The 21,722-nt window shown below is 44.9% G+C and overlaps 1 protein-coding gene across 3 annotated transcripts in view; it reads right to left on the bottom strand.

The window, feature by feature from the left end:
• The window catches only part of ncanb (neurocan b), a 400,023-nt gene that overhangs the window by 188,475 nt on the left and 189,826 nt on the right, over positions 1 to 21,722 (bottom strand). For 2 of the 3 annotated variants that reach the window (XM_063032277.1, XM_063032280.1), the window contains exon 8: positions 1,255 to 3,141. In XM_063032277.1, the coding sequence (XP_062888347.1) occupies positions 1,255 to 3,141 (1,887 nt within the window). The remainder of the gene's footprint in view (positions 1 to 1,254; positions 3,142 to 21,722) is intronic. The other variant, XM_063032278.1, reaches the window with a different exon arrangement.

Genomic DNA, 21,722 nt, shown 5'->3' with positions numbered 1-21,722 from the left:
TGTTTGCTCGAAGCACAGTCTTGTACCTAATGGTCACACAAGGGCATGTGACTGATGCTATTTAGAACCTGTTCAGCAACCATCTCCGGTCCAAATTGAGTGACATATTGTCCCAAATAAAGAAAGTTAATCCCGGCTATTTTCTCGACTTGGTTTGGTTCTTTCACAGTTGTCCCAAATAAGTGGCTGCCTCAATTAATCAATGGCCCAATTAACTGGAATCCACTGTATACTCAAATGACTTGGCCTCCACAGCTGTCTCTGCCAATGAATTCCAGAGATTCACTACCCTCTTCATGAGGATTCCTCCTCATCTCCGTTCTAAATGGACGCCCCTCTGTTCTGAGGCTGTGCCCTCTGGTCTTGGACCTCCCACACTATAGGAAACATACTCTCTACATACACTCTGTCTAGGCCTTTCAATAAGATTCCACCCCCCCCCCCCCAACACCACCACCTTATTCTTCTAAACTCCAGTGAATACAGGCACAGAGCCATCAAACACTCCTCATCTCAAGAATCATTCTCACAAACCATCTCTGGACCCTATCTAATGCCAGCACATTTTTTTATAGATAAGAGGCCCACATCTGAAGTAAATGGGGATAGGAAAGGTTTAATGTGGGGTTATCCTGCCATAGAATCAATGGACTGAATGGCCTATTCACCCACCTCAACACTGAACTGATTCCACAAACTACGGACTCACTTTCAAGGACTCTACAACTCATGTTCTCAGTATTAATTAATTAATTGTTGGGGGTGGGGTTTGTATTTGCAGTTTGTCTTTTGCAATTTGTCAGTCTTTGTGTGCAGTTTTTCATTGATTCTATTGCATATCTTTGCATTTGCTGTGAATGCCTGCATGCAAATGAATCTCAGGGTAGAACACGGTGACATATACGCACTTTGATGGTAAATTTGCTTTGCTTAATGAGGGGCTGTCCTGGCAGAGATACAATGTGCTGAATGACCTCTTCAGTATGGCACATTTCAGCTACTGTACAAAACTCACGTACAATTGCCAGTCATTCACCAGTGATCCCATCTGTGTAGTAAATCCCCATGGATTGATCCCTTTCTCTCAGCAAGGATCCCCATATGGGAAGCCCTGTCCATTGTATAGAATCTGCACACACTGAACTCCCAAGGCCCAGACACACTTCACACAGTGTGATGCCCACACCCATGCCTAGACTTCCAGCCAGGGGCTAACGTGCCCAACCATTAGATGATCTCATGGTGGCCACTCACCTGGTCCAAGATAGAATGAATCCTCATCGGAACCGCTGGCACTTGCGTTTCCAGGCGCGACTGTCCAGACCTCTGCAACTTGCCCCGAAGCAGAGTTGAGAAGATCCTTGATGGTCAGTGTCTGTTCCAGCATGGTAGAGCCCTCGCCTGTGTCATCTGCTGATGCCGGTCTGGATTCAGAGGACTGCGCCTGGATCTGGTGCGGGGCCAATCCCACCACGGGCTCTCTGGTTTCATGTCGAGCGGACTCTTGCTGATAGGATGAGATGGGAAATGGAATAGAGGTGAAGATCTCAGGGCCTTCCTGGAAAGCAGAGCCCTCATCGGCAGCATTCAGCCTCCCCACACTTATTAACCCACCCTCCTCTTCCACTGTGCCCAACCTTGTTGCTGCAGGTAATAGTTCTGGTGGACTGGCCAGCGTAGATGGGGATTGCGACTGTGCAGTAATGGGCTCTGTTGTGATCGGTTGAATTATTCCCTTTGCTCCTTTGACAATGTGAGCTTCCAACCTGGCTGCTGGATTCACACCAGAGGTTTCCCTAGTGTCCATTTGCTCCTTTGCTCCTTCTGCAATTGTAAGGGTTGGCCAAACGTTTCTCATCATGGCCAGGGTTGGTCCTGGGACTAACAACATGGACCCATTACCTGAAGACAAAGTTAGCAGCTCTGAGGGGTCTGTGGGTCCACCAGGGGCTGTGAGAAGGTCCTTGACAAGTTGCTCAGTGTGTGGCAATAATCCCGCGTCTGAGCTGCCCGTGGTAGATGCGTGATTGCTCCTACCTCTGCTAGAGGCTTCAGTCATTACCTGCCTGCTTCCAACTGAAGCCTGCGGTGAGCCCGTGTGGGCTAAATAACCTGCTTCATGCTGCATCGCAATCAGGGACTGAGGGCTGACAGTCTTCACATGTGGAATATCCTTCATATCAGGCTGGCTTCCAGCCAGCTCCTCCAGGGTCTCCGACTCCTGCTCGAACTGCATCAAGTACGTCTGCTCCAGTTTCACTCTCACCCTTTGCTGCCTCTCACCTGGTGCTGGGGTAACACCTGCCCCAGAGAACAGAGGACGCTGTATCGAACTCTCAGCCTTCTCCTCCACTGCCAGTGTGCTGGCATAAAGTCCCTCCTTGGAAGCTGGGAGTGGTGCCAGGGTCCTTGTGAAGGTAGGCACTTCCTCAGCTTGTGATTGGCTTCCCTCCTGGATGGACGAAGCCTGGCTATGCTCCCCCTGTACACTGCTTCCTTCCTCATCACTTCCACCCAGATCCAGAGTTACTGTGGACACACTAACTGCCTCTGGAGAGTGATGTGCCGGTGCAGACTGCCCAGTCGGAGAGAACAAGATGTCGGTGAGCTCCCCACTGGTATTGCTGTCACTGTCTGGAGACGGAGGGGGAGACGGAGGGTAAGACAGAGGTAAGATCTTCCTCCCATCATCGGCCGAGCTGTGGTTCCCATCACTGGGGTTTGGAAATGGGAACAGGCTGGTGCTCTGCCTCTCCACTGCCCCTACACCAAGGCTGATTGACTGATGAGAACTTTCTCTTCCTTTCTTCCTGCCAGTCTCGGCTTCCTGGTTTAGTGCTGAAAGATATTCTAGATCGTCTCTGAAAGCTGTGTCTCCGGAAGCTTCCATGCCAACCTCCGTGGGTGTACTGGATGTGAGCACAGAGCCATGGTTTTGGGGAGTGACATTGGCACCAGTCAGTGAGACCTCACTCCCAGTGATGGTTCCCACCGTCGCCAGTGGCTGCAGTGGCTTTACGCTTCCACCCCTCCAGTCCTCCTCACCGGCCCGTTTAATTTTTGCCGCGTCCATTTTCTCATCGCCGACCGATGCACTGGTTTCCTCGTCACCCTCTGCGGACATGTTCTCTGTTCTCCTTGCTGGGGGGCGGGTGGTGGGAGAGACACAGACCAGAACGTTAGAATTTCAGGGAGAGACAGACACATGTCTGACTGCATTAGCTCGGTGTCTGAGACGACAGCACTGCCAACTTCATAACACAGCCAGAAACACCACAGGAATAGTCAGAAAGCTAATACACTCACAGAGAGCCAGACAACAACCCTTCCCACCCCATCATTGAACTGTTCATGTAAACTATCAACTCACTTTCAAAGGACTCTCCATCTCATGTTCTTGATTTTTATCTATTATGATTATTTCTTTTTGGTTTCTTTTGTATTTGCACATTTTGTTACCTTTGGCACATTGGCTGTTTGTCCATCCTGTTGGGTGTGGTCTTTCATTCATTCTACCGCGTTCCTTGGATTTACTGTGAATGCCCACAAGAGATTGAATGTCATGACTGTATGTAGTGATATGTATGTACTTTGAACTTCGAAGCACCTCCTCACCAGGAACTGCACCAGTGTCACTCCCCAACGCAATGACAGCATAGCATCCCCTCCACACCCCATCAGGAGGCAGGAGGCAGGAGGCAGCTCCAAATTCCACAGGTTCACGAGAACATCATATAGTCGAGGTAGTGAGATCTGTGGGGAGGAGGGGAGGTAATGGGATCCGGGGGAAAGTAGTGAGATCAAAGGGGAAATAGTGAGATCTGGGGGAGAGGAAATATTGAGATCCAGAGGGAGGGGAAGTAGTGAGATCTGTGGGGGGGAGGGGAAGTAATGGGATCCGGGGGAAAGTAGTGAGATCAAAGGGGAAATAGTGAGATCTGGGGGAGAGGAACTGGTCAGATCCAGAGGGAGGGGAAGTAGCGAGATCTGTGGGGGATGTAGTGAGATTCGGAGATGGGGTGGATCAAAGGGCCACCACTGCCCTACCCAAGACATACATTTTGGGCTCATGATCAACCCATCATTTTACCCCTTACCACCCCCCCAGCCTCACCCTGGCATCTAACTGAACCCTATCCTCACTCACCCCAACCCTCACCCATCTGCTCCCCCAACTCACAGCCAGCATGTCTCTGTACAGAGGAGTTCTTCACAGAGTGAAATCACAAATCCACTTGTGAAAGAAGGACGTCCTGGTCGTACAAGTGTTGCTGACAGAGAACTCACACACACCAAATTTAGAGGAATCCCATTCCAGATAGCATTCTGGCATTCCAAATGAACAGGCAAAAAAGGTGCTGAGCGGTGATGTGAAGTCAGCTTGGGATTGTTATTTTTGTGTGATTCATCATTAGATTTTATCCATACCTTCATAAGTTATCACGTGCTATGTGTGATATGTGTACTACCATGCTTGACACCCTGGTTCAAAGAAGTATTGTCTGGTTTCTATCTACATCATATGGTTATATACATTATATGCATATATGTAGTTAAATGACATTACACTTGACTTCAATGGATAGGATTAATAAAAGATGCTGTGGCTAGGGATCCCTGAGGGAGTAGCCACCACCGGATGCTCGAACGTGCCTGGCCCTGAACCAATGCCCTCAGCTCAGATATACACCACAGCACATCACGGAAACCATCCTCCCCTCCATGGATTCTGTGTACATATCTCACTGCCTCAGTAAAGCAGCTAGCATAATCAAAGACCCCACCCGCCCCAGACATTCTCTCTTCTCCCCCTCCTCCTATTGGGCAGAAGATACAAAACCCTGAAAGCACATACCACCAGGCTCAAAGACATCTTCTACCCCATTTTGTGAGATGATGGTGCCCTAGTATGGTCAGTCACAGTCATAGGATACTGCAGCACAGAAACAGGACTTTGGCCCGTCTAGTCCATGCTGAACCATTAATCTGCCTCATCCCATCGACCTGTACATAGACCATAGCCCTCCACACCCCTCCCATCCAGGTACTTACCCAGATTTCTCTTAAATGTTGAAATTGAATCAGCATCCACCACTTGCACAGGCAGCTCATACCACACTCTCACTATCCCCCGAGTGACAAAGTTCCCCCTCATGTTCCCCTTCAACATTTCATCTTTCACTTTTAACCTAGGACTTCCAGTACTACTCTCACACAACCTCAGCATAGGTCAAAAGCATATTTGCATTTAACCTATCTATGCCACTCATAATTTTAGAAATCTCTAACATATCTCCCCTCACTCTTCTGCACTCCAGGGAATAAAATCCGAACTTATTCAACCTTTCCCTGTAACTCTGGTCCTCAAGTCCTGGCAACATCTTCTAAATTTTCTCTGCACTCTTTCAATCTTATTTACATCTTTCCTCTGAGTAGATGAACAAAATAGCACACAATACTCCAAATTTAGGCTTCAGCAATGTCTTACACAATTTTAAAATAACACACCAACTCCTTGGCTTCACAATCTAACTTGTCAAGGCCTGTTCCTGCACTCCACTTTCTCTGTAGTTGTGTCCCTTTGTTCTGCCCTCTTTTACTGTTTTAACTCATACTTCTTCAATGCATTGAGTAATGAAATTATCTGTATGGATGGTATGCAAAGCCACGTTTCTCAGTCTTCCTCAGAGCACATGACAGTAACCAATCAGTTGACTAGTTGCACAGGTGTGAAGGTGGAGGACTCAGCCCGAGGACTGGTCAAGGGCAGATGGTCCATAACATTCAGCAAGAGGGATTCCATGAGAGAGAAGAGCCATCCGTGGTTAACAAAGAATGTCCAGGAAAAGTGCAACAGCATGCAATGTGACCAGGTCTGCTGGTGGACCAGACAACTGGGAAGATTGACAGACACTGAGACACTACAGGGACTGATGGTGGACATGAAGGTAGATGTGACCACCACAGGGACTGGTGGTAGACCAGACAGCTGAAATTTTACCTCAACTAGCAGTAAGAGACCAAAATGTTAATAAGGGACAAAACTGATTATGGGAAAACTTGGCAAGTGACATCAAACCAGACAGCGAGGGCTTCTCTGAATCCATGGAAAGAAAGAGGATGGTTACAGCAAATAGCGACACTGGAGAACAAGGCTAGGGAAATAATGACAGGAAATAAACAAATGGCAGAAATGTTAAATCAATAACTAAAGACCATAAGGCATAGGAACAGAATTAGGCCATTTGACAGAGTTATTATTCCCCTCAACCCCTTTCTCCTGCTTTCTCTCTATAACACTGAACACTCTTACTAATTTTTCAACCTCCATCTGAAATATACCCAATGACTTGACTTGCACACCATCTGTGGAAATGAATTCCACAGATTCATCACTCTCTGGCTAAAGAAATTTTTCTCAACTCTGTTCTGAAGGGATAACCTTGCATTCTGAGGCTGTGCCTTCTGGTCCTAGACTCACCCGCTACAGGGAATATCTCCTCCACACCTAAGCCTTTCAATATTCAATAGGTTTCAATGAGATACACCTTCATTCTTCTAAACTGCAGCAAATACAAGTGCAGAGCCATCAAACACTCCTCACATGTTAACTTTTTCATTCCCGGGATCATTCTCATAAACCTGCTCTAAATATACTGCAACACCAACACATCTTTTCTCAGATAAGTGGCCCAAAACTGCTCATAATACCCCAAATATGTTCTGACCAATGCCTTATAAAAACTCAGCATTATACCTTTGCTTTTGTATTCTAGTCCTCTCAAGATCAATGTTAACATTGCATTTGCCTTCCTTAGCACTGACTCAATCTGCAAATTAACCTTTAGGGAATAATGCATGAGTGGCTAGCTTTCCTTCATATTTAATCTTTTCTCTCTTTTGCTGCTTTTTAAATGTTTCCAATCCTCAACTTTCCCAATATTTTTTGCTTTATTATATGTCCTGTTTTTTTTTGCTTTTATTATGTCTTTGACTTCCCTTGTTAGCCATGGTTACTTCATTCTCCCTTCAGAGTATTTCTTCATTTTCGGGATATACCTTGCCAGCGTCTTCTGAATTTCTCCCAGAAACTCCAACCATTGCTGTTCTGTCATTATCCCTGCTAGTGTCCCCTTCCAATCAACTTTGGCCAGCTCCTCTTTCACACCTCCGTGGTTCCCTTTACTCCACTGGTACCTTGTGTCAGTCTTTCCCGTGGAAACTGCAAATATCCCAGTGATATCTGATAGGCTAGCTTCAAACACAGTGGAAGAACTTGTAACAAACATTATCGTGAGTTTTTATTATTTCAAGATCCTGGCTATCAACAACTCTGAGGATCCATCCTGGGCCCAACATATTGATGCAATTACAAAGAAGGCATGACAGCAGCTATATTTCATTTGGAGTTTGAGGAGAATTGGTATATCACCAAAATCTCTTGCAAATTTCTACAGATGTACCATGGAAAGCATTCTAACTGGTTGCATCACCGTCTATTATGGAGGGGCCACTGCAAAGGATCAGAAACAATGCAGAGAGTTCTAAACTCAGCCAGCTCCATCATCGGCACTAGCCTCCCCAGCACTGAGGACACCATCAAAAGGATTACTTCCATTGAGGTGGTGGTACAGGAGCCTGAAGACCCACACTCAACATTTTAGGAACAGTTTCTTCCTCTCTGCCATTAGATTTTGTAAAGGACAATGAACACATGTACACTACTCTTTTTGTACTACTTATTTAAATTTTTATGTATATATTTTATTTTAATTTATAGTTTTTTTATGTATTGCAATGCACTGCTCCTGCAAAACAATAAATTTGATGACATATGCCAGTGATATTAAACGTGATTCTGATTGAGGGGCAAGATACTGAAGAAACAAATGGTACTAAAGGCTGCCAACTCATCATATCTCTATGGTCTATGTCCAAGGGAAGTGGTTGCAGAGACGATCAAGTTATGGGTTCAGGGTTTCAAAAAACAAACCAAGTTTTAGCAATGTACCAGCAGATGGAAAACCACAAGTATGAACCCATTGTTCAAGAAGGGTGGAAGACAATGGTTGGCGAAGGCAATAGGCATTTTAGGACAGCTGGCTTACTGACTCCTGTTGGAAATTTGCTGGAATCAGCAATCAGGGAAAAAATAGTCACTTACAGAAGTTTAATGTAATCAAACCAAATCAACATTGCTGATTTGGAGTAAATCACATTTGACAAATCTGCTAGAATTTTCAAGTACATTACAAGCAAAGTCGATAGAGAGGAACGTCTAAGAAACTTGGATTTCCAGAAAGAATTTGACAAGGTGCCACATAAAATGCAGGTGCACAAAACAACAGCTCAAACATACAAAGGATAGAAAGAAGGGAGTTGGAATCCAGCGGTCATTTTCAGGTTGGAAGGACATAACCCGTGCCCCAAGGGACAACTGTAGAGGTCATGAAGTTGTACAGTACAGAACCAATCCTTACATCCCTGCTGAATATTTTGCCCATCCACATTAGTCACTTTTACCCTACCTCTATGCCTCGCCTGCTTAATAGTCTGAGACCTTCCTTTCCGGTCCTGAGGAAGCATCTCAGTCTGAAATGCTGACTGTTTATTCCCCTCCATTGATGTTGCCTGACCTGCTGAGTTCCTCCACCATTTTGTGTGTTCCTCTCATATGCTTCCTGTTTTCCCTGATCAACCCTTCAATAACCTTTGTCATCCAAGGTTCCCTAAACTTGTTACCCACCCATAGGTTGATCTTCCTGTACCAGGTGTCCTGGGACAAAGGGACTCTCCGTGGCAGCTGGATGTATAAGGTGTGTCCTCCCCAGCCTAACACTTCACACCAAGTAATTCACACAAAAGAGTTGCAGGGAGCAGCCAATTTTCAAAGAATCAGAGAATCAACCAGCTCAGAAACTGCAAACACGAGGAAATTGGCAGATGCTGGAAATTCAAGCAACACACATGAAAGTTGCTGGTGAACGCAGCAGGCCAGGTAGCATCTCTAGGAAGAGGTGCAGTCAACGTTTCAGGCTGAGACCCTTCGTCAGGACTAAATGAAGGAAGAGCTAGTAAGAGATTTGAAAGTGGAAGGGGGAGGGGGAGATCCGAAATGATAGAAGACAAGAGGGGGAGGGATGGAGCCAAGAGCTGGACAGTTGATTGGCAAAAGGGATATGAGAGGATTATGGGACAGGAGGTCCGGGGAGAAGGAAAAGGGGAAGGGGGGAAAACCCAGAGGATGGGCAAGGGGTATAGTCAGAGGGACAGAGGGAGAAAAAGGAGAGAGAGAGAGAAAGAATGTGTGTATAAAAATAAATAACGGATGGGGTATGGGGGGGGGGCATTAGCAGAAGTTTGAGAAGTCAATGTTCATGCCATCAGATTGGAGGCTACCCAGACGGAATATAAGGTGTTGTTCTTCCAACCTGAGTGTGGCTTCATCTTTACAGTAAAGGAGGCCGTGGATAGACATATCAGAATGGGAATGGGATGTGGAATTAAAATGTGTGGCCACTGGGAGATCCTGCTTTCTCTGGCGGACAGAGCGTAGGTGTTCAGTGAAACGATCTCCCAGTCTGCGTCGGGTCTCGCCAATATATAGAAGGCCACGTCGGGAGCACCGGACGCAGTATATCACCCCAGCCGACTCACAGGTGAAGTGTTGCCTCACCTGGAAGGACTGTCTGGGGCCCTGAATGGTGGTAAGGGAGGAAGTGTAAGGGCATGTGTAGCACTTGTTCCACTTACAAGGATAAGTGCCAGGAGGGAGATCGGTGGGGAGGGATGGGGGGGACGAATGGACAAGGGAGTTGCATAGGGAGCGATCCCTGCGGAAAGCAGAGACAGCGGGGTAGGGAAAGTTGTGCTTAGTGGTGGGATCCCGTTGGAGGTGGTGGAAGTTACGGAGAATAATATGTTGGACACGGAGGCTGGTGGGGTGGTAGGTGAGGACAAGGGGAACCCTATTCCTAGTGGGGTGGCAGGAGGATGGAGTGAGAGCAGATGTGCATGAAATGGGGGAGATGCGTTTGAGAGCAGAGTTGATGGTGGAGGAAGGGAAGCCCCTTTCTTTAAAAAAGGAGGACATCTCCCTCGTCCTGGAATGAAAAGCCTCATCCTGAGAGCAGATGCGGCAGAGAAGGAGGAATTGTGAGAAGAAGAACTTCCTCATCCATTATTTATTTATATACACACATTCTTTTTCTCTCTCTCCTTGTTCTCCCTCTGTCCCTCTCACTATACCCCTTGCCCATCCTCTGGGTTTTTCCCCCCCTCCCCCTTTTCCTTCTCCCTGGGCCTCCTGTCCCATGATCCTCTCATATCCCTTTTGCCAATCACCTGTCCAGCTCTTGGCTCCATCCTTCCCCCTCCTGTCTTCTCCTATCATTTTGGATCTCCCTCTCCCCCTCCCACTTTCAAATCTCTTACTAGCTCTTCTTTCAGTTAGTCCTGACGAAGGCTCTCGGCCCAAAACATCGACTGTACCTCTTCCTAGAGATTCTGCCTGGCCTGCTGCGTTCACCAGCAACTTTGATGTGTGCAGCTCAGAAACTGGCCCAGTGGCCCATCGTGTCCCTTCTAACTGACAAATGCCAATCTGCCCTAATCCCATCTGCCCACATCCTTCTACTCCTTTCCTGTCCAAGGCCCTTTTCAATGTTGTAATGGCTTCTCATTTCTCATTTGGCAGCTGGTTCAGATAATTGCCATCCTCTGTGGGCAAAATTCTCAGCTCCAGTCTGAATTATCTTTCAATCACCTTGTTCAAATGAATTCTTCTGACAAAGAATGTCTGTCCATTATGTGGAAAGGACTCCCTCCTGTAGTCCGGAAAGGTAGAAACATCCAATTCCACACATGCCAGTTGTCTGGATGTGTGCTCGGAGTCAGCCTGAACTAATTCCACATCTTCGGTCCTTGAAGAAGGGTCTCAGCCCAAAACGTCAACTGTTTATTCCCATCCATTGACGCTGCCTGACCTGGTGAGTTCCTCCACAATTCTGAGAGTGTTGCTTTGGATTTCCAGCATCTGCAGAACTTCTCACTCTTATGATTCCACATCATCTTCCACTCCCTCTTTATCACAGCGAGCTGCCCTCTGGAATAATATACAACCAAGAACACGGAGCATCCAATCCCTCCCACCACACCTCCGTCATTGTTATTTACTTCACACTCCTGTGCCACTGTCTGCAATTGACTCATCTCCAGTGTGGAAGGATTGTTGTGTTTGTACACTGCTGTAGTGGTACTGGGGTGTCGGTGGGGGTAGGGGTGGGGTACGCAGGCAGGTGGATGGTACTGTCTCCCAGTTCTCCCTCTCCCCCTCAAGATAACACCCTATTTTGAAATGTAGACTCAGGACAGAGTTAGTTTCATTTCAATTTCACCCAGGGGGCACAATCACCCAGGAAACACACACACCCAGGGGCAACAATCACCCAGGGGACACACACACCCAGGGGCCACACATATCCAGGAGACACAATCACCCAGGGGCCACACACACTCAGGAGACACACTCACCCAGGGGACACACTCACCCAGGGGTCACATACACCCAGGGGACACAATCACCCAGGGGTCACATACACCCAGGGGCCACAATCACCCAGGGGACCCTCACCCAGGGGACTCTCTCACCCAGGGGACACACTCACCCAGGGGACACACACACCCAAGGGACTCTCTCACCCAGGAGACACACTCACCCAGGGGGGACACACACGCAGGGGACACACTCACCCAGGGGACACATTCACCCAGGGGACACACACACCCAGGGGAACACACACACCCAGGGGACACACTCACACAGGGGACACACACATGTTGGAGACACACTCACCCAGGGGACACATTCACCCAGCGGCCACACTCACCCAGGGGATGCACTCTCCCAGGGGACACTCACATCCAGAAGACACACACACCCAGGGACAACACACACACCCACCCAGGGGACACACACCCGGGGGACTCACTCACCCAGGGGCAACACACACACCCAGGGGACACACACTCACCCAGGGGACACACACTCACCCAGGGGCCACATCCACCTAGCACAGGCAGGAGCTCTCCAGAGATTAGTATAGTGCACATTCATGGAAGAAGCCAGCGTGGGGCAGTAGATGGCTACCTCTCAGACTGGAGGCCGGTGACTAGAGGAGTGCCACAGCGATCAGTGCTGGGTTCGCTGTTTTTTGTCATCTGTATCAACGATCTGGATAATAATATGTGTTTAACTGGAGCAGCAAATTTGCAGATGATACTAAGAATGAGGGTGTAGTGGACAGTGAGGAAAACTATCATGGCTTATTGTGGGTTCTGGACCAGACGAAAAAATAGGCTCAAAAATGGCAGATGGAATTTAATGCAGGTAAGTATGAGGTGTTGCACTTCTGGGGGAACAAAGGTAGGTCTCACACGGTGAACAGCAGGCCAGAAGGATCCAGGAATACAGGTCCTGAAAGAGGCATCAAAGGTAGACAGGGTCATAGAGAAAGCCTTTGTCATGTTCATCTTCAGAAATAAAGGATGTGCGTGCAGAATTGTGATGTTGAAATTGTATAAGACGTTGGTGAGGCCTAGTTTGGAGTATTGTGTGCAGTTCTGGTCACCTACCCACAGGAAAGATGTCCATCAGATTGAAAGAGCCCAAAGAAAATGTATGAGGATGTTTCTGGTATTTGAGGACCTGAGTTATAAGAAAAGGTTGAAAAGGTTAAGACTTTATTTATTGGAACGTAGAAGATTGAGGGGAGATTTGATGGAGGTATATAAAATTATGAGAGGTACAGATGGGATAAATGCAAGCAGGCTTTTTCCACTGAGGGTGGGTGGGACTATAGCTAGAGGTCATGGGTTAAGGGTGAAAGGTGAAGTGTTTAAGGGGAACATGTGATTGTTGGCAACCAATCAACAGAGAGGGAGTACTTAAAAAGAACTACCTTTTCAATTAGGTTGCTGATGAAGATTTAAAACACTGCAGTTTCTCTGAGTTGGGCAATGACCAGTCAAAGAGGGATTCATTAGAAGGGCTAAGTAAAAATAACAAAACTGCAAGCAGAGCAGCTGTTCCTTGAGTGGCCATTCCTTTGAGTGGGCCCGTCTTTAGAGTGGCTTTGGCGGGATCAGGCTTGGGTGAGGTAGTTTCTGGTGAATTTCTATTTTTTACTCTATTTCTTCATTGCTTGTTAGTTGGGGCATAGTAGTGTAGTGAGAATGGCTCCAGGGGCAGTGTCTTGTACTGTGTGGGATGTGGGAAGTCTGGGAGATGTACAGTCTCCCGGATGAAGACATCTGCACCAGGTGCATCGAGCTGCAGCTTCTCAGAGAGCGTATCACGAAACGGGAGCTGCAGTTCGATGACTTTCGACTCATATGGAAGAATGAGGAGCTGATAGACGGACCTACTGGAAGGTAGTCACCCCGAGGTTGCAAGAGACAGGTAACTGAGTGACTGTTAAAAGAAGGAAGGGAAATACACAGCCAGTGCAGAGTACACTTGTGGCCGTTCCCCTCAATAGTAAGTATACAAGTTTAGGTACTGTTGAGGGGGACAACCTTTCATGGGGGGGGGGGGGTGGCACGGTGACCAGGTCTGTGTATTGTGCTGTGGCTCAGAAGAGCAGAGAAGGTGAAGAGGACTGCAGAGGGACAGAGACAAAGTTCTATGAGTCGATAGAGACACCCGGATAGTACGTTGCCTCCCAGGTGCCATGCTCAGGGATATCTCAGATCGTGCCTATGGCTTTCTCAAGGGCAAGTGTGAGAACCACATTCTACAAAGGTTGCATTGAGAGCATCCTGAGCAGCTGCATCACTGCCTGATTCGGAAATTGCACCATCTCAATAGAGAATAGGTGCAGGAGAAGGCCATTCGGCCCTTCGAGCCAGCACCGCCATTCACTGTGATCATGGCTGATCATCCACTATCACTATCCAGTTCCTGCCTTATCCCCATAACCTTTGATTCCACTATCGGATCACAAGACCCTGCAGCGGACAGTGAGGTCAGCTGAGAAGATCATCGGGGTCTCTCTTCCCGCCATTACAGACATTTACACCACACGCTGCATCCGTAAAGCAAACAGCATTATGAAGGACCCCACACACCCCTCATATAAACTCTTCTCCTTCCTGCCATCTGGCAAAAGGTACCGAAGTATTCGGGCTCTCACGACCAGACTATGTAACAGTTTCTTCCCCCAAATCATCAGACTCCTCAATACCCAGAGCCTGGACTGACACCAATCTACTTCCCTCTACTGTGCCTATTGTCCTGTTTATTATTTATTGTAATGCCTGCACTGTTTTGTGCACTTTATGCAGTCCTAGGTAGGTCTGTAATCTAGTGTAGTTTTGTGTTGTTTTACGTAGTTCAGTGTAGTTTTTGTATTGTTCATGTAGCACCATGGTCCTGAAAAATATTGTCTTGTTTTTATTGTGTACTGTACCAGCAGTTATGGTTGAAATGACAATAAAAAGTGACTTGACTTGACTTGATCAGCCAGAAAGCTTGGTACATATTGGCAGCAATGATATAGGTAATAAGGTAAGGAGGTCCTGAAGAGAGATTTTAGGGAGCTCAGTAGAAAGCTGAGAAGCAGGACCTCCAGGGCAGTAATCTCTGGATTGCTGCCTGTGCCACGTGCCAGTGAGGGTAGGAATAGGATGATTTGGCTGGTGAATGTGTGGCTGAGGAACTGGCAGGGGGCAGGATCATTTATGGATCGTTGGGATATCTTCTGGGTATGACATGTACAAAAGGGACAGGTTTCACCTAAACCCATTGGAGCCCAATATCCTTACAAGCAGGTTTGCTAGAGTGTTCGGGATGGTTTTAACTGATTTGGCAGAGGGATGGGAACCGGACTTGTACTGCTGAGGATGAAGGAGTGGGTTTACAAACACAGGGAAGCTGCAGTGATACTTCCAGCAAGAAGAGGCTGATGATAGGGCACACTTGCCCTTGAGAATGACCCTAATGCAGTCAACAGGATGAACTGCAATGTGAAAGGCAGACAAAAATGAAAAGGCTGAATACAGGAGTGAAAGTGTGATGTTTGCATTTGTGCAGTAAATGGAATAAGCTAAATGAACTTGTGGCACAGTTACAGATTAGCATGTAGGATGTTGTGCACATCACTGAATCATGGCTGAAAGAAGATTATAGCTGGGAGCTTAACCATAAGACAAAGGAAGAGAATTAGGCCATTCAGCCCATCGAGTCTGCTCTGCTATTCCATCACAGCTGATCCCAGATACCACTCAAACCCATACACTGGCCTTCTCGCCATATCCTTTGATGCCCTGACCGATCAGGAAACAATCAGCTTCTGCCTTAAATATTTGCACATTTTGGCCTCCACCACAGTCTGTGGCAGAGAATTCCACAGATTTACCGCTCCCTGGCTAAAAAAAAAAATCCTCCTTACTCAATTTTGAGGCTGTGACCTCTAGTTCTGGATACCCTACCATAGAAAAGATCCTCTCCACATCACCCTATACTGTATAGCCCTTTCAACATTCAGTAGGTTTCAATGAGATTCCTCTGCATTCTTCTAAATTCCAGTGAGTACAGGCCCAGAGCTGCCAAATGCTCCTCATATGTTAACCCCTTCATTCCCAAAATCATCCTCATGAACCTCCTCTCCATTCCCTCTGATGACAACACACTCTTTCTGAAATAAGGAGCTCAAAATTGTTGACAATACCCCAAGTGCGGCCTGACTAGTGTCGTATAAAGGCTCAGCATTATCTCCTTGCTTTTATATTCTAATCCCCTTGAAATAAATGCCAACATTGCATTTGCCTTCTTTACCACAGACTCAACCTGTAAATTAACTTAGGAGTCCTTGTGTAAGACTCCCAGAAGATTAATCTAAGTCCCTCTGCACCTCTGAGATTTGAACCTTCTCTCCATTTAAATAGTAGTCCACACTATCATTCCTTTTACCAAAATGCTTTATCATACATTTCCCAACACTATATTCCATCTGCCACTTTTTTGCCCATTCTTCCAATTTGTCTAAGTCCTGCTGCAAACACATTACTTCCTCAGTACTACCTACCCCTCCACCTATCTTTGTATCATCCACAAACATTGCCACATCACATCACATTACAGGCCCTTTGGCCCTTTGCCCCACAATGTTGTGCCGACCCTTAAACCCTGCCTCCCATATAAGCCCCCACCTTAAATTCCTCCATATACCTGTCCAGTAGTCTCTTAAACTGCCCTGTTAAAATTATTTGATGAATTTGGAAGTTTTTCAGGATATAAAGTTAATTTTAGTAAAAGTGAATTATTTCCTTTAAATGATTCTGTTTCTATATATGATAATACTCCTTTCAAAGTTTCAGACTCTTTTAGATATTTAGGTATTATAATTACTAAGGATCTTTATAAAGCTAACTTTGTTCCCTTAGTAGACTCTATGAAGTATTTATTTAGTAGATGGAGTCCACTTACATTTTCACTTGTTGGTCGTATTCATATAGTTAAAATGATGATTCTACCAAAATTTTTATATTTATTTCAGAATATTCCTGTTTTTTTGACTAGGAAGTTTTTTGATCAGATTGATTCTATTATTTTATCTTTTATTTGGAATAATAAAAGACCAAGAATTAGTAAATGTCATTTACAAAAATTGAAAAAGGATGGAGGTCTTGTTTTGCCTAATTTTAGAACGTACTATTGGGCTGTTAATCTGCGATACATGTCTTTTTGGTTATACTGGGTTGATAAGACTGATCGGCCAATTTGAGTAGATCTGGAACTAAAAGTTGTAAAACAGTTTTATTTAACTTCGTTATTGGGGGCTCCTTTACCTATGCAATTAGGTAAAGTTGTTAATTTAAACTTATATCCTGTGATTAAGTATTCTTTACAAATTTGGCTCCAGTTCCGCAATTGTTTTAATCTTACAAAATTTAGACTTTGTAGTTTAATTTACCGAAATTACTTTTTTAAGCCTTCTTTGAGCGATCCAATTTTTCTACTTTGGAAAAATAAAGGTATTAATTCTTTTTTGGATTTATTTAGAGAAGATAGATTGATGTCCTTTGAACAATTAACTGATAAATATTCTCTTTCATATTCACACTTCTTGCAATACCTTCAAGTTAGACATTTTTTACAAAAATATTTAATTTCCCTTACATATTGGAGGCTGACCTGTTAGATACTATTATGAGTATGAATCCTTTGATTAAGGGTTCTATTGGAAGAATTTATAATTTATTATTACAATGGGATAAGCATCCTTTGTCTAAGATTAAACAGGATTGGGAAAAGGAACTTAATTTGACTTTTATGACAGAGGATTGGATGCGGATATTGAAGTTAGTTAACTCTTCTTCAATTTGTGCTAGCCATTCATTGATTCAATTTAAAATTGTACATCGTTATCATTTGACAAAGGAGAGACTTTCTAAAATTTTTCCTAATGTTGATAGTCATTGTGATAGATGTAAAACTGAGATAGCTACACTGACACATATGTTTTGGTCTTGTTCTATATTGGAACAGTTCTGGAAGTCGGTTTTCTCAACAATTTCTAAAGCACTTAAAATTAATTTACAAACTAATAAATTAACTGTGCTTTTTGGAATAGTTCCTCAAAATATTCATGGTATTTCTGTGTCTGACCAACATGTTATTGCATTTGTTACATTGATAGCTAGGAGGGCCATTTTGTTGAAGTGGAAGGATACATCAGCTCCCACTTTGTCACAATGGTTCTCTCAAGTAATGCTATGTCTTAGTTTGGAGAAAGTTAGAAGTCGAACCTTTGAACCTTTATTTGATTTTGAGAAAAGATGGGGCTCATTTGCTCGTTATTATCATTTGAGTTAATTGATATAATTTTTCCACGATCTAATTGTAAACTCTTTTAGTATATTTTCTTTTCTTGCTGGCAGTTTGATGTTTATTTTTAGAAGCTTTTTGTATGACGCATGGCTCTGTGGTTGTACACCTAATGGGTTCTCTCTTTTTTTTCTCACTTTCCTGCTTAGTAAGTTTTTTTTTGTTATCACAAAATTTTGTTTTCAATCTTTAAGATGATGGGGTTTTTTTGAGGCATTGTAAGTGTTGTTACTTCGATGTACTCATGTTATTTTTCCTATGTATATATATATATATATATATATATATATACACAATAAAAAGATTTGAAAAGAAAAGAAAGAATACCCCTAATAGAGTAACTGCTCCCTTCCTGTTCCTGACTTCCACCCATACTGACTCAAAAGAGGATCCTGCTACATTACCCACCCTTTCTGTAGCTGTAATAGTATCCCTGACCAGTAACGCAACCCCTCCTCCCCTTTCCCCCCTCCCTACCCCTTTTAAAGCACTGAAATCCAGTTAAGGATGTGGTCTCGAGACACTTGGAGGCACATGATGAAATAGGCCACAGTCAGTGTTTTTTCCTCAAGAGAAAATCTATCCCAACAAATCTGTTGGAATTCTTTTCAGAAATAACAAGCAGCATAGACAAAGGAGAACCAGTGGATGTTGTGTATTTGGATTTTCGGAAGGCCTATGACAAGATGCTACACATGAGGCTGTTTAAAAAGTTAAGAGCCCATGGTATTACAGGAAAGATACTGGCATGCAATATGTGTGGTTGATTGGAGGAGGCAAAGAGTGGGATTAAAGGGAGCCTTTTCTGGTTGGCTGCCGGTGACTAGTGGTGTTCCACAGGGGTCAGTGTTGGGACCGCTTCTTTTTACGTTATATGTCAATGACTTGGATAACTGAATTGAATGCTTTGTTACAAAGTTTGCAGATGATGTGAAGATAGGTGGATGGGCAGATAGTTTTGAGGAAATAGAGAGGCTACAGAAGGACTTGGATAGATTAGGAGAAAGAACAAAGAAGTGGCAGATGGAATGCAGTGTTGGGAAGTGTATGGTCATGCACTTTGGTTGAAGAAATGAACGGGTTGACTATTTTCTGATTGGAATGAAAATTCAAAAACCTGAGGTGCAAAGAGACTTGGGAGCCCTTGTGCAGGATTCCCTAAAGGTTAATTTACAAGTTGAGGCTGTGCTGAGGAAGGCAAATATAACGTTAAACATTCATTTCAAGAGGAATAGAATACAAAAGCAAGGATGTAATGTTAAGGCTTTATAAAGTACGGGTGGGGCCTCACCTGGAGTATTGTGAGCTTATCTTAGACAGAGTCTGCTGGTGAGGGTTCAGGTGAGGTTCATGAAGATGATTCCAGGATTTGACAGCTTGCCGTATGAAGAGCATTCAATGGCTCTGAGCCTGTATTCGCTAGAATTCAGGAGAATTGAGGGGGTGATCTAATTGAAACATTGAATGGTGAAAGGTCTTGATGGAATGAATACGGAGAGGATGTTTCCTATGGTGGGAGAGTCCAGGACCAGAGGACACAGCCTCAGAATAGAGGAGTGTCATTTTAGAATGGAGATGAGGAGAAATTTCATTAGCCAGAGAGTAGTGAATCTGTGGAATTCTTTGCCACAGGCAGCTGTGGAGGCCAAGTATTTATGTATATTTAAGGCAGAGGTTGATAGATTCTTGATGGGTCAGGGAATGAGGGTCACGGGGAGAAGGCAGGAAATTGGGACTGAGAGGATAGTTAGATTGCCATGATGGAATGGTGGTGTATTTCAGTTATAGACAGAGACTGGCTTTGATTTCCCTAGAGCAGAAGAGACTGAGGTGGGATCTGGGTGGTATGTTGGATTATAAGGAGTGTGAATACTGATGGCAGGAATGGTTCCCATTAGAGGTGTGTCTAACCAGAGGGCAGAGGTTTGGAGCGGATCTGACGAAGGAACGGTGCCCTCCCTGAGGGCACGGTGGCTGAAGGTGGTGAAGTGCCATGATGCAGAAGGCTATGGACAAGGAGCTGATAAATGGAGACTTGATGGTTAGTATGATCTCGGTGGGCTGAAGGGACTGTTTCTCTGCAGTATGACTGGGCAATACCTAGATGATCTGCAGTGCTGCTGATTTCTGTTTAATAACATGGTGTACTCCTGCATCTGTGTGGGCTGTCTCAAGGCAGTTGTCTGTGGTTTTGAAATTCATTTCAACCTGTTTATCTGAGGGATTTACAATCCCCATACTGTTTGTAATTGTACCTGCGTACATCATTATTCACTCACGAAACACAGCATAACAGTTTCAGGGAGCTATGCTCACAGAATCCAGACTGATTTCATTGTCTGATTCTCAAGGAGTGGAGAATCCCAGGAGTTCCGCAGGTTTCCTCCAGATACTCACGGAGGGAATTACCGGTGTTATCAGACTTCAAGTGTAAGAGCAGCTTACATCAACCGATCCACAGCACTGACACAGACCTACTCAGCAGTTTAACGGGTGCTGCTGACGGTGGACTCATTGGGAATAGTCATAAAACACTACAGCACAGGAAAAGGCCCTTCTGCCCATTTTATCTGTGCCAAACTATTAAGCTGCTTATTCTCATTGGCCTGCACTGGGACTATAGCCCCCCATACACTCTTATCCATGTACATATCCAAACGTCTGAAAGCTTAAAATCGACCCAGCATCCACCATTTATGCTAGCAGCTTGTTCCACACTCTCACCACCCTCTGAGTGATGAAGACCCCCCCCCCCAATAAGGTCAAAAGACCTTAAGATATAGGAGCAGAGTTGGGCCAGTGATCCATCAGGGCTGCTCCGCCACTTTATCATGGCTGATCCATTATTTCTCTCAGCTCCAATCTCCTGCCATCTCCTCATACCCCTTCACGCCCTGACCAACCAAGAATCTATCAACCTTGGCCTTAATATATAAAAGACTTAGCTTCCACAGCTGCCTGTGGCAAAGAACTCCACAGGTTCATTACTCCCTGGCTAAAGAAATTCCTCCTCATCTCTATTCTAAAAGGATGCCCCTCTATTCTGAGCCTGTGTACTCTGGTCTTAGATTCTCCCATCATAGGAAACATCCTCTTCACATCCACTCACTCAAGGCCTTTTAATATTTGATAGGTTTCAATGAGGTCACTACACATTTTTCTGAATTCTAGTGAATACAGGCCCAGAGCCATGAAACACTCCTCATGTGACAAGCCATTCAATCCTGGAATCATTTTTGTGAACCTCCTTTGAACTTTCTCCAATTTCAGTACATTATTCCTAAGATAAGGGGTCCAAACCTGCTCACAAAACTCCAGCTGAAGCCTCACCAGTGCTTTATAAAGTCTCAACATTACACCCTTGCTTTTACATTCGAGATCTCTTGAAATAAATACAAACATTGCATTTGTCTTCCTCACCACAGACTCAACCTGCAAATTAACCTTTAGGGAATGCTGCACAAGGACTCCCAAGTCTTTTTGAACCTCAATTTTTTATATTTTATCTCATTTAGAAAATAGTAATCTCTTTCATTTCCTCTACCAAAGTGCATGACCATACACTTGTCAACAATGTATTCCATCTGCTACTTCTTCGCCCGTACTTCTAATCTGTCCAAGTCCTTTTGTAGCCTCTCTACTTCCTCAAAACTACCTGCCCCTGCAAACTTTACAACAAAGCCATCAATTTTATCATCCAAATCATTGAAATATAACATATTTTAAAAATTGGTCCCAAACACAGACCTCTGTAGAACACCACTAGTCACCAGCAGCCAATCAAAAAAGGCTTCCCTTATTCCCACTCTTTACCTCCTGCCAATCAGCCATGGTT

The sequence above is a fragment of the Mobula hypostoma genome, chromosome 24 (assembly GCF_963921235.1).
Source record: "Mobula hypostoma chromosome 24, sMobHyp1.1, whole genome shotgun sequence".
NCBI lineage: Eukaryota > Metazoa > Chordata > Chondrichthyes > Myliobatiformes > Myliobatidae > Mobula > Mobula hypostoma.
The sequence above is the reverse complement of the archived record's forward strand: the minus strand, read 5'-3'. Positions and strand labels throughout refer to the sequence as shown.